Here is a 12400-nt window from a genome sequence, read left to right as displayed (position 1 = left end):
AATGGATCTTCTATAAAACTTTTTATAATTTGAAATGAAGTGATACAAATAAATGATCTAATCAAGTTTAAAATTTTAAGTTATATGTCATTCACTTAGAGTTCACTGGAGAAAAACACATATAAGTTTTCTTTGGTACAAGAGTGTACCAAAATTTTTTTTCCTTTTATTTAAAATTTTTTTTTCATTTTAGGTGATGTCCACACTACAATACAATCATTTTTATTTTTTTTTTTTGAGAGTTTTTTGCTGTAGGGCGCATGCACTCACCAGACAGACAGAGAGACAGAAAGCGAGAAATCCCCCCCCAGGGGGGATGGCTATGCCGCAATCCCTTCTCCTCCATTCTCCTCTCGGGATCTTGGGCACACACATACACGCGCCCGGCGTGAGTTTTAAGCCACCGGGTCCGGGACTTGAGCCGCGGTCGACTACATGGGAGTCCAGCGACATAGCCATTACACTAACTGCTGGTCTCACAAAATGGATATTTCAACAGGTGAACATTTCTCCCTAGTACCGTTGATAAAACTACAAAATATCTTCAACAGATAATACCACACCTCTTTGTGCCATTAATGCTTTGCCTCCCTGTCCCTCCCCAAATGTCCTTCCTCAGAGCCGCCTCTTTCACACACACTATATCTGGTATTTACATCTATTCACTGTGTTTCTATATCCTTTAATCAATTAGTTTCAGTCATAGCGTGTGGGCACTTGGTATATATTAAGTGGGGACATACAATGCCTCTCCTTCATAGCATGGCTTGCTTCACTCAGCACTAAATCTTCCATATTCATCCACTTCCTGTCAAAAGCCAGGGTTTTGTTGTTTTTTAATGAATAGTATTCCATTGAGTATATGTGTCACAGTTTTTCTATCCATTCATCTGTACCTTTTGATTGGTTGAATATACAATTCCTTTCTTTATCTCCAAACTACTTATCAGTAAGTATACTTTCTATTTTTCCATGTACCATGCACATGGCAATGTTACCTTTGAAAATTTATTATTATAATAAATAACTGAATTTTGGCATAACTGGAAGCAGGGAAATTGTGACGATCACTCACAAGAGAGGCTTTATTCTGCTGTTGCAATGGCTGGTTCTTTGGAGAAAGAAACAGTTGAAATTATCCTATAGCATAGCCCAATATATATTTAAAAGAACTTTTTTACTAAAATCAACCTTTTTTCCATAGAATAAAATACAAGAGATGCCACAAACTGAACATTGGCCTGACTCCTGTGATGTGAAGTTAATAGATCCTTCATATGCATAAATAAAAAATAAATTTTGCACAAGGTATAGAATGAAATATTCTGGACTGTTAGCATATTTTCTCATAATACAGCTATTTTGAGAAATTGGACTATAAAACTTACAAGACAATCATTATAAATATTCCAGGTGAAATCCTTTTTCTAAATCTGTGTCATGCACGTTATGAGGAAGGTGTGTACTTACAAGTGTGTGTTTCCTTAAAAACAAATGCACAAAAGGATGTGTGATTGAATATCACACTAAAGTAGGAAAACTATTTCCATTCAATTGCAAACATAATCTTTAGGGTTTACTGCTGTCTTTACCTACTTTTGATAATAATATTTTGTGCTTAAAATAACCACTGACATTATTTTGTGCTTTAAACTTCAGGAATGTAGCAATTTCTTGCTGAACGCTTGTAATATTTTGACATTGTCTTTTTGATGCAATTTTTTTATACTTGTATAAATATGATGTTGACAATATTTGGAAATATGCAGAAGCATTTATATTTATCCATTTCTGCTGATGCTATGAGAGTCTATAGCATATAGGGAAGAAAGATCTCAAACAATCATAATTTTTAGTTGCCTAAGTTTGATACAGAAAAAGCATTATTTTTATTTGATGGAACTTATTTTTGGTATATAACAGTTTTTTTCTTTTGGTATTTTTTCTGGAATACATATATTTATGTACAAGTTAAAATGGAAATCAGTATTTAAATAAAATACATAAAATTGTCCTTTGATTAAATAAGCAACAAAAATGGAAATCAGTATTTAAATAAAATACATAAAATTGTCCTTTGATAAAATAGGCAACAATTTATTTATTTATTTTTAAATTTTTTTATACATTCAAACACATTATTAGCTTACAAAGTGAACATTTGAATATGTGAACATTTCTCCCTAGTCCAGTTGATCAAAATATCTTCAACAGATAACACCACACCTCCCCGTTCCGTCAATTCTCTGCCTCTATATCCCTCCTCCAAATGTCCTTCCCCAGGCCTCACCCCACTCCTCCACACACCCCACATCTGGCATTTATATCCATGTCTTGTGTTTGTACATTCTTTAGTCAATCATTTTCAGTCATAGAGTGTGGACACTCAGTATAGATTAAGTGGGGACATACAATGTCTCTCCTTCATAGCCTGGCTTGCTTCACTCAGCAGTAAATCTTCCATATTCTTCCACTTTCTGTCAAAAGCCAGGGTATTTATTTATTTATTTATTTACTTTTTTATGGCTGAATAGTATTCCATAGAGTATATGTGCCACAGTTTTTCAATCCATTCATCTGTACGGGGGCATTTGGGTTTGTTCCACGTCTTAGCAATCATGAATACTGCTGTGGTAAACATCGATGTGCAAGCACTTTTCCAATGAAGAATTCTTCTGTCTTTGGGTAGATACCAAGGAGTGGGATTTCTGGATCAAATGATAGTTCTATTTGTAGATTTTTGAGGAATCTCCAAATTGTTCTCCACAGTGGCTGAACTAATTTACATTCCCACCAGCAGTGTAAGAGAGTTCCCTTTTCACCACACACTCGCCAACACTTATCTTTTTTTTTTAATCTTAGACATTCTGACTGGGGTTAGGTGGTATCTCATTGTTGTTTTGATATGCATTTCCCTTACAATGAGAGATGTTGAGCATTTTTTCATATGCCTTTTGGCTATTCGTATGTCATCTTTAGAGAGTGTTTTTTCAACTCATTCTCCTAACTTAATAGGGCTGATCATCTTTTTTTCCAGACAGCTGCTTGTGTTCCTTGTGTATTCTGGTTATCAATCCCTTATCTGATGCATAATTTACAAAAATATTTTCCCGTTCTGAGGGCTGTCATTATTGTGTCTTTTGTTATGCAGAAACTTCTCATAATCCCACTTGTCTATTCTGGGGATTATTGACTGTGCTTTGGGGGTCTTATTTAAGAAGTCTTTCCCTCCCCTAATGCCTCCCAGAGTTTCCCCAGTGTTTTCTAGGAGCAGTTTTATAGTTTGTTTCTTTTTTTTTTTTTTTGTTCCTCCCAACCCGCACACTGGGAGACAGAGAGAGAAGGAAAGTGAGAAAGTTACCTCATGGGGAGTAGTTATACCACAATCTCGTCTCCTTCTTTTCGGGATTTTGGGCATGAATGTACAAGGACATACACCCAGTATGTTTCTCAAGTCTGCAGGTCTGGGGTTTGAACTATGCAGTTGACCATGCATAATCCAGCCTCCCCAAATACCACACTGTGGGCCAGCCATCCTGTGTTCTAAATGTCCTGTTTCATTCTGTCAGACACTAGGTTCTGAATGTGTGTGTATATATATGTATGTGTGTGTATATATATGTATGTGTGTATATATATGTGTGTGTATATATGTGTGTGTATATATATATATGTGTGTATATATATATGTATGTATATCACTTCACTAGTTCATTTAGATGTATTGCCTTGCTGACTTCATAAACCATTGCTTCCTATGACCCTCTGCTTAGATTGGGAGTCCTCTATGGTAGACTCCATTATCCCTGTCTTTGTTTTCATTCTTGGGTAGATTGTGGCAATTTATGTTTTGGGTTTTCAATTTAGGTTTTCTCCAAAAATCTGATCAGTATTTTTTCTTTGTTGTTCCTAATTTGCTGAAGCTTGAGAGAGAGAATAGAGACCAGGTTGAACTGAGGGCACAATATATATAATCACTTCCAAATGTCTTTGATAGAGTTCTAAGAATGAAGACAAAAACAGTGAACAATGACTTTTCTGGAATTTTTTGGGCAAGTGATTGATTATGTAGTGATTCAAAAACAAATGAACTGGAGATAAATTGCCTTAACAGAGTGATTGTCAAACCACACACAAACACATACATGCAAACATACACAATCCTCTATTTTTACATCCACATTTCTTTTACATCTAATCCAGACAAGCATATATCTGACTTTGTTTTGCTATTTTATGTCTCAATTTTTTTCCTTTTTTTCTAATTCCTAAGGATACATGTATTTGCTGGAGAGAGAGAGAAAGAGACTGAGAGAAAAAAGGAGAAAGCATCCTCAGTGGAAAATGGTCATACCACAATCTCTTTTCTTCCATTATCTTCATCCTGTCAGGATCTTGGGCATGCATGCATGTGTATCTTGCATATTTTTGAAGCTGCCAGAACCAGGATTTGAACAGTAGCCAAACATGTGGGATCTGGCTCCCTTAACTACTAGGCTAGGGGCTGTTTCTTTTAAAGAATGCTGTAGATGTTCACTTTAGCTTTACTGCAGAAGCATTTGTATAAGAATATTGAAAATTCTTCTAAGGCAGATGGTCACATAATGCATTTTCCTCAGTCTCCCAAATCATGCTAAGAATAGCCTTGAGCTCACTATCCTTTTTCTTCTAAGAATTATTTTTATTTTATTGTAGTCATTCATTCATTCATTTATTTTTTAATTTGACCAGAGGGAGACACAGAGAGAGAGAGAGAGAAAGAAAGTGAGAAAGCAAGCCACCAGGTCCAGGACTTGAACCATGGTCAGCCATGTGGGAGTGTCTAACACCTTAACCACCACACCACCTGCTGGTCCCCAAGCTCACTATTTTATTGTAGGATATTAATGGTTGATATTTAAATAAAATATATTCCAATACAATATTTTTATTATTCTATCATGGACAATTTAGTTAACTGCTGATTAGATAATATGTGAGATACAGTATCATATATTTTCATTAATGGATTTTACTTGGCTTTGAACAATTTTAAAGATAGAAGAGAAAATATGATTTATAGTTTTGTTATGGTACTACCAATAGCTCAAATTTATCAAAAATATATTCTGATGTGTCTATAAAGAGGAGTATGTAGTTCTACAAATCCTTCTCTTCATTTTAGTAGTCTTCAGCGTCACCAGCACAGATGGCAAGCAGTGCTTTTTCATAATGTCCTGAAGCAAAATTCTGAAGAGAAAAATGTATTGTATTTAAATGAAATGTCATACAATTTCTAAAAACTATAATTCCTTCTGAAATGCAGAATAAAAGATCCAGTGAATCATTAACCTTTCCAAAATTATTTAGTTTTTTAATCTACCGATTTAATATTTCCTGAGAACTATTTTCAGTGAACATTGTTAAAATATCATACGTGGTTATAGTCAACATTATGTGGTTTATGTAAAGTTGACTGAACATTAATGTGTATTTATAAAAAACAATAACTTGCAACAGAATTAAATCTTCTCATTTACTTTAAAAAGAGGCACCCTAGTATTATTATACTGATAAATCCGTAGTCAGTTTGCAAAATGCAGTACATTTCAAAAGATTTTAAAATGTTTATACTTGTTGATGTGTCAATCCATTGCCAGATAAATTTCTTAAGAAAAATATTATCAGTACCAACAGTTGGCATAATGGCTATGATGCTGGACTCCTATGTAGTTGACTGCGGTTCGAGTCCTCGACCCTGTGGCTTAAACTCACGCCAGACGTGTGTGCATGCAAGCCCAAGATCCTGAGAGAATGGAGAAGGAATTGCGGCTTGACCAAACCCCCTGGGTTTTTTTTTTCTTGCTTTCTATTTCTCTGTCTCTCTCTGTCTTTCTGGTGAGCGCATGCGCCATATAGCAAAAACCTCTCAAAAAAAAATATTATCAATTATTCCTAAGCACAAATATTTATCTTAAAAATATATACATATTGTAGTAAGTTTATTAGTGAAAAGCTGAAAAGAATCTCTAATAATGTGAGGTTGTTTAGGTACTTTATTGTTTACACAAAGGGATATCATCATTCAATACAAATATTACTTAAATAATAATACATATTATTTATACATATTTAAAATAGCAAGAAAAGAGAAAGAGTAAAATTACATACCTTTGTCCATTTGGGCTGGTGTAACAAAATACTAAAAAATGATGACTTATAAACAAGAATTTATTTCTCACAGTTCTGAGGATTGTCAAGTCCAAGATGAAGATGCCAGCAGATTAAATGCCTGCTGAGGACCTTCTTCCTCATGGTCAGCCTCTTCTCATTCTAATCTCACATGGCAGAGGGACAAAGTGCTTCCATTGGTTCTGTTTTATAATAGCACTGATCCTATTCATGGGCTCCAGTCTCATGACCTAATCATCTCTCAAAGACATCACCTCCTAATACCATCACCATGGGGATTAGCATTTCAATAGTGTACATTATGAGGGACACAAACATCAGTCCATAGCAGCACGTAGAACAAAATTTAATTACTGGTTTTCTGTGGTGGAGAATTAGGGCAATATTTATGTTTTCATGGGCTTCTCTTGTTTCTATATCTTCCAGAACAATGATAGTAGTAAATATATACTATTATGAAATTTATTTTTTGTTAAAAATCAAATAGCACTTGGGGCCAGCAGGTGGTGTGATGGTTAAGGTGCTGGACTTCCACATGGCTGATACAGTTCAAGTCCTGGACCTGGTGGCTTCCTTTCTCACTTTACCTTTCTCTCTCTTTCTGGTCAAATTTAAAAAATACTAAAAAATAAATAATTATTTTTAAAAAATCAACTATCACATTAATGTTATCTCTCATAAGTCAAGTGGCTCTAATTAACTGCTTTAAGTACACATAGTAAAAATGCATTAATCTTATGTAAATATTAGAACACTTTGAGTGGCTGGGATTAATTATAGTAAGTGTACAAGAACTAATTTATCCATTTAGAAAATGAGTTATGACATGCCTTCCTCCATGGGAAATGTTTATCATAACTACAATATTTAGTCTTTTTTTCTTTTTTTTTGGAGAGGGTTTTGCTACTGGGCGCGTGCGCTCACCAGAAAGACAGAGAGAGACAGACAGAAAGCGAGAAATCACCCCTCAGCACCCCCCCAGGGGGGATGGCCAAGCCACAATCCCCTCTCCTCCATTCTCCTCTCAGGATCATGAGCACGCACGTACACGCGTTGGCGTGAGTTCAAGCCACGGGGTCCGGAACTCGAACTGCAGTCAACTACATGGGAGTCCAGCGACACAGCCATTACTCTAACTGCTGGTCCCTAAAATATTTAGTCTTTTAAAGGTGGATGTAAGAAATCTTTTATTAAGCTAAAGGAATACGATTTCTCCTGTTTTATCAACTTCTTGAAAAACACTTTGGCTCCTCAAGGGCCTACAACATTTTCCAAATTTTCTGTTCTCTTGGTCTTTTGTTTGTCAGGTTGTTTCTAGATTATTCTATTGATACTATAAAGCTATTTCTTCTTATTAAAAATATCAGTTGAAAACAATGTAAAAAATGTAGTAGCACTTAGTTGTGTGCCAAATATAAGAACATACATTTTCAACCCCTGTACCTAGTTTAATGCTCTTCTGTCCCTGTGACGATATCTTTGTAAAATTTCATTATACACATGTAAAGCTGAGAGAGAGGGAAATCACTCTCCAGTGGTGCCTGATCATGACATAGTTCCTTTTCCTCCACTTCTCTGTCCCATCAGTATTCAGGGTACCTATGTATGTGCACATCCTGTGTGTAAACCAGTAGGGCTGGGACTCAAGCTCTGCTTGGTCCCTGTGGGATCTGCTTCTTATACTAGGTACAGTGTTATGGGTCCAGCTTAAATATTTAAAAATATTTTGGTATAAGGTACCAAGCATTTCATTTTTCAGTGAGTCCCCAAAATTACATATATGGCCTCACATATTCTGATGATCTTGTCTAGGTTTTATCAAAATCTAGCTAGGGTAAAGTTTAAAAGTATCAGAATGAAGGAACTGGCTTGTTTAATTCTGAATCATTGCTTCTTTGCCCTTAAGGGGTAACAGGATAATATTAGGTAGAATTTTATAGTAGTAACGTTCAACTTCTCCAAATTACCAGTTTAGCGTATTGACCGGCTTCTATCAGAAAATGACAGGAAATCTGAACTGATCTAATAAACTTCTTCACAGTTAATGTGTTCTTTCTTTTTCTTTTCTTTTTTTTTTGGGAGAGATTTTCACAACAGGGCGCGTGCGCTCACCAGACAGACAGAGAGAGACATAGAGACAGAAAGTGAGCAATCACACCCCAGGGGGGATGGTCACGCTGCAATCCCTTCTCCTCCATTCTCCTCTCGGGATCTTGGGCACACACGCACACATGCCCGGCGTGAGTTTTAAGCAACCAGGTCCGGGACGCGAACCATGGTTGACTACGTGGGAGTCCAGCGACATAGCCATTACGCTAACTGCTGGTTCCTGTTAATGTGTTCTTTCTTCCAAATATACTTTTCCTGATCCTGGTCATACTCCACAATTTAGCTCATAAAACATAATTATAGGAAATGAATACTTAGCATGACTACATCAATGATTTTACTTGAAATACATCTGTCATTGAGGTGAAGGGTCTTTGTTGGGGGGAGAGATTTTTGTTATAAGGCATGTGTGTTCGCTGGAGAGAAAGACAGAGAGACAGAAAGTGAGAAATTGCCCCTCGAGGGATGGTCACCAGCAATCCTTTCTCCTCCATTCTCCTCTAGGGATTTTGGGCATGCATGCGTAAGTGCCTGGCATGAGTTTTAAGTCGCCAGTCCAGTACTTGAACCGTGGTCAGCTACATTGGAGTCTAGCGACATAACCATTATGCCCATCTACTGCGTCCAAGGTGAAGAGTTTTTCCAAGTTAGCACCAAGTTATGCATTGAAGACTGTCTGAAGGACTAAAGTTGATTATCCCTGTCAGAATATTTAGACTCCTCCTTGAAGTTATTTAAATGAAAGCTTTAATCTCAGTTTCAAAAAGAATAAAATATATGTCAAAGTAAACCATGTGTATAGACTTACTCTGATATCATGAAATAGAGATTTTCCATATCTTTCTTTGTATCTTTTCCTTATGGTCAGGAGGTCTATTTCACTTCTGGCAATTAGAATTCTGATGATGGTTTTATTATGGAAACCAAAGTCCTAAAAGATACAGAGAAGAGAGGAAAATGAGAAAATGGCCCTTTAAAATAAGTTTGTCCAAAAGGACATGTCCCCTTTTCTGTAGCAAGCTACTTCCTGTGTTCCTCAATGTAAGGAGCTGGTGTGACCATCCATGCAGTGCCCGTGTCAGATCCTGAGAACTACCTGTGACTTCACTGTCCCTTACTGGGTATTTCCCATGGATAATTACCGTCTTTCTATTTTACTACTTCAAGGCCCTGAGTCTCTATTCCTGGCCTTCATCATTTTACCCTGATCCTGATTCTCCCTGTCTCCAGCCTTGTCAAACTTCACATTCTCTCCTTCACACTAAAGTGCAATCTGGGCCCAGCAAGTGGCATGGTGGTTAAGTGCACTGGACTCCCATGTGGCTGACCACAGTTCAAGTACCAGACTTGGTGGCTTGCTTTCTCACTTTTTCTCTCTCTCTCTTCCCCCTTCCTCCCTCCCTCTCTGGTCAAACTAAAGTAATAAATAAATAAGTAAAATAAAGTTAAATAAAATAATTATTTAAAATGCAATCTGATCATGTTGTCTTTCTAGATAAAAATTCTCCCCAGGGGGAGGGGGGACAAATATTCTGAACTGTATTAAATGAAAGAGAGACAAAAAGAGAGAAATCACCCCCAGGGGGATGGCCACACTGCAACCTCTTCACCATTCTCCTCTAAGGATCTTGGCACACATGCAAATGGCGTGAGTTCAAGTCACCTCCCACTGAGAACCCCGGACAAATATTCTGAACTGTATTAAATGAATATAAGTATGTCTCAGTAAGATAGCAATTACATTTTCATATTGTCTGTTACTGAGAAACTGTAAAAATCAGTATACTAGGTGCTTGAAATATTTTCTGATTTAAATTTAGATACTGAAAAGTACAAAATCAATGGCTGTGCACTAACGCCAGAAATAATACTGGCTAACAAGTCAGGTTCAGATTTTCATTCAAGTGGAGTAATTCTGACCTCTAGTGGCCTCTAAGCAAAACCTAAATTTTGATGTCTGAATGGATCTTCTATAAAACTTTTTATAATTTGAAATGAAGTGATACAAATAAATGATCTAATCAAGTTTAAAATTTTAAGTTATATGTCATTCACTTAGAGTTCACTGGAGAAAAACACATATGTCTTCTTTGGTATAAGATTATACCAAATATTTTTAACAAATATGCACATCTTGATTAGTTGAATATACAATCCCTTTCTTTACCTCCAAGCTACTTATCAGTAAGTATACTTTCCATTTTTCCATGCACATGGCAATGTTACCTTTGAAAATTTATTATTATAATAAATAACTGAATTTTGGCATAACTGGAAGCAGGGAAATTGTGACGATCACTCACAAGAGAGGCTTTATTCTGCTGTTGCAATGGCTGGTTCTTTGGAGAAAGAAACAGTTGAAATTATCCTATAGCATAGCCCAATATATATTTAAAAGAACTTTTTTACTAAAATCAACCTTTTTTCCATAGAATAAAATACAAGAGATGCCACAAACTGAACATTGGCCTGACTCCTGTGATGTGAAGTTAATAGATCCTTCATATGCATAAATAAAAAATAAATTTTGCACAAGGTATAGAATGAAATATTCTGGACTGTTAGCATATTTTCTCATAATACAGCTATTTTGAGAAATTGGACTATAAAACTTACAAGACAATCATTATAAATATTCCAGGTGAAATCCTTTTTCTAAATCTGTGTCATGCACGTTATGAGGAAGGTGTGTACTTACAAGTGTGTGTTTCCTTAAAAACAAATGCACAAAAGGATGTGTGATTGAATATCACACTAAAGTAGGAAAACTATTTCCATTCAATTGCAAACATAGTTTTAGGGTTTACTGCTGTCTTTACTTACTTTTGACAATAATATGTGCTTAAAATAATCACTGACATTATTTTGTGCTTTAAACTTCAGGAATGTAGCAATTTCTTGCTGAACGCTTGTAATATTTTGACATTGTCTTTTTGATGCAATTTTTTTATACTTGTATCAATATGATGTTGGCAATCTTTGGAAATATGCAAAAGCATTATATTTATCCATTTCTGCTGATGCTATGAGAATCTACAGCATATAGGGAAGAAAGATCTCAAACAATCATAATTTTTAGTTGCCTAAGTTTGATACAGAAAAAGCATTATTTTTATTTGATGGAACTTATTTTTAGTATATAACAGTTTCTTTCTCTTGGTACTTTCTCTGGAATACATATATTTATGTACAAATTAAGATGGAAATCAATGTTTAAATAATAGAAATATTGTCCTCTGGTAAAATAGATACAATTTCTAAAAATAAAATTTAAAAATGAGAGTCTTACTTACATGGATTGCACTATGCAATCTATAAGCAAAATAGGCTGGTTTATCTCGAATACAGAGAACTAGAAGAAATCAGAGAGAAAAGTAGAAATTTAGCATAAAAACATATATTTTCTTTAGAAATTAAAAAACAATGCAAGTAATTTTTTTCTGATACAATCTTCACATTGTGTTATAGTTTCGACACTTAGAGCAGTGGTAACCCCATAACCCACAGTAAAAATATAAAACAACTTATTATAATGATTGATTCAGATTTTCATTGGGTCTATCTTTGTATCTTAGAACTTGTGAGTTTCTCGAGGTAGCCTGGCATAGAAAAATATATCTTATTTATCTGAAAATCAAATAAATAGAGCTTAAAAGAGACCTAGGTTATCACCACTATTATAGAATTTTTTTATCATATGATTCAATATGACATAGCTCCCATGTAATTAATTTATCTTCCTGAATGAGACTTATTATTAGCATCATGGATTTGTGAAGAGATCTGAAATCTAAGGAGAAACTGATGGACCATAAATGGTCTAGGCCAATTTAAGAAGCCACCTCATCAAAACTGTTAGGGCTTTAGAGTAGCTTAGACCCTGGCCAACAGTTGTCCATAATGAAAGTCAGAAGATGGTTGTAGGCATTTGATAGTGTCTATTTGAGTAAGTTAGTAAATTAATACATGAATAAGTAATGTATGAAAGGCTATAACTTCTAGCCAAAATAAAATCATTAGAACACTGTAGTTGAAGCATTTTTTTAAGACTATAATCATACCCTTCTCTTTTATTTTTAATACAATGAGCCTCATAATCACTCTAAGTCACTGCTAGAAT

General features: G+C 35.3%; 1 protein-coding gene across 1 annotated transcript in view; it reads right to left on the bottom strand.

The window, feature by feature from the left end:
• Positions 1-5002: 5002 nt before the first annotated feature.
• The window catches only part of ANXA10 (annexin A10), a 71393-nt gene continuing 63995 nt past the window's right edge, over positions 5003-12400 (bottom strand). The window contains exons 10-12 of the mRNA XM_006164708.2: positions 11574-11632; positions 9089-9211; positions 5003-5229 (exon numbers count right to left, since the gene is read on the bottom strand). Coding sequence (XP_006164770.1) covers positions 5161-5229; positions 9089-9211; positions 11574-11632 — 251 coding nt within the window. The 3' untranslated portion in view covers positions 5003-5160. The remainder of the gene's footprint in view (positions 5230-9088; positions 9212-11573; positions 11633-12400) is intronic.

Source organism: Tupaia chinensis, unplaced genomic scaffold, assembly GCF_000334495.1.
Source record: "Tupaia chinensis unplaced genomic scaffold, TupChi_1.0 Scaffold143687_1, whole genome shotgun sequence".
In the NCBI taxonomy this organism is placed as follows: domain Eukaryota; kingdom Metazoa; phylum Chordata; class Mammalia; order Scandentia; family Tupaiidae; genus Tupaia; species Tupaia belangeri.
Note: the sequence above shows the minus strand (reverse complement) of the source record. Positions and strands in the feature narration are given on the sequence as shown.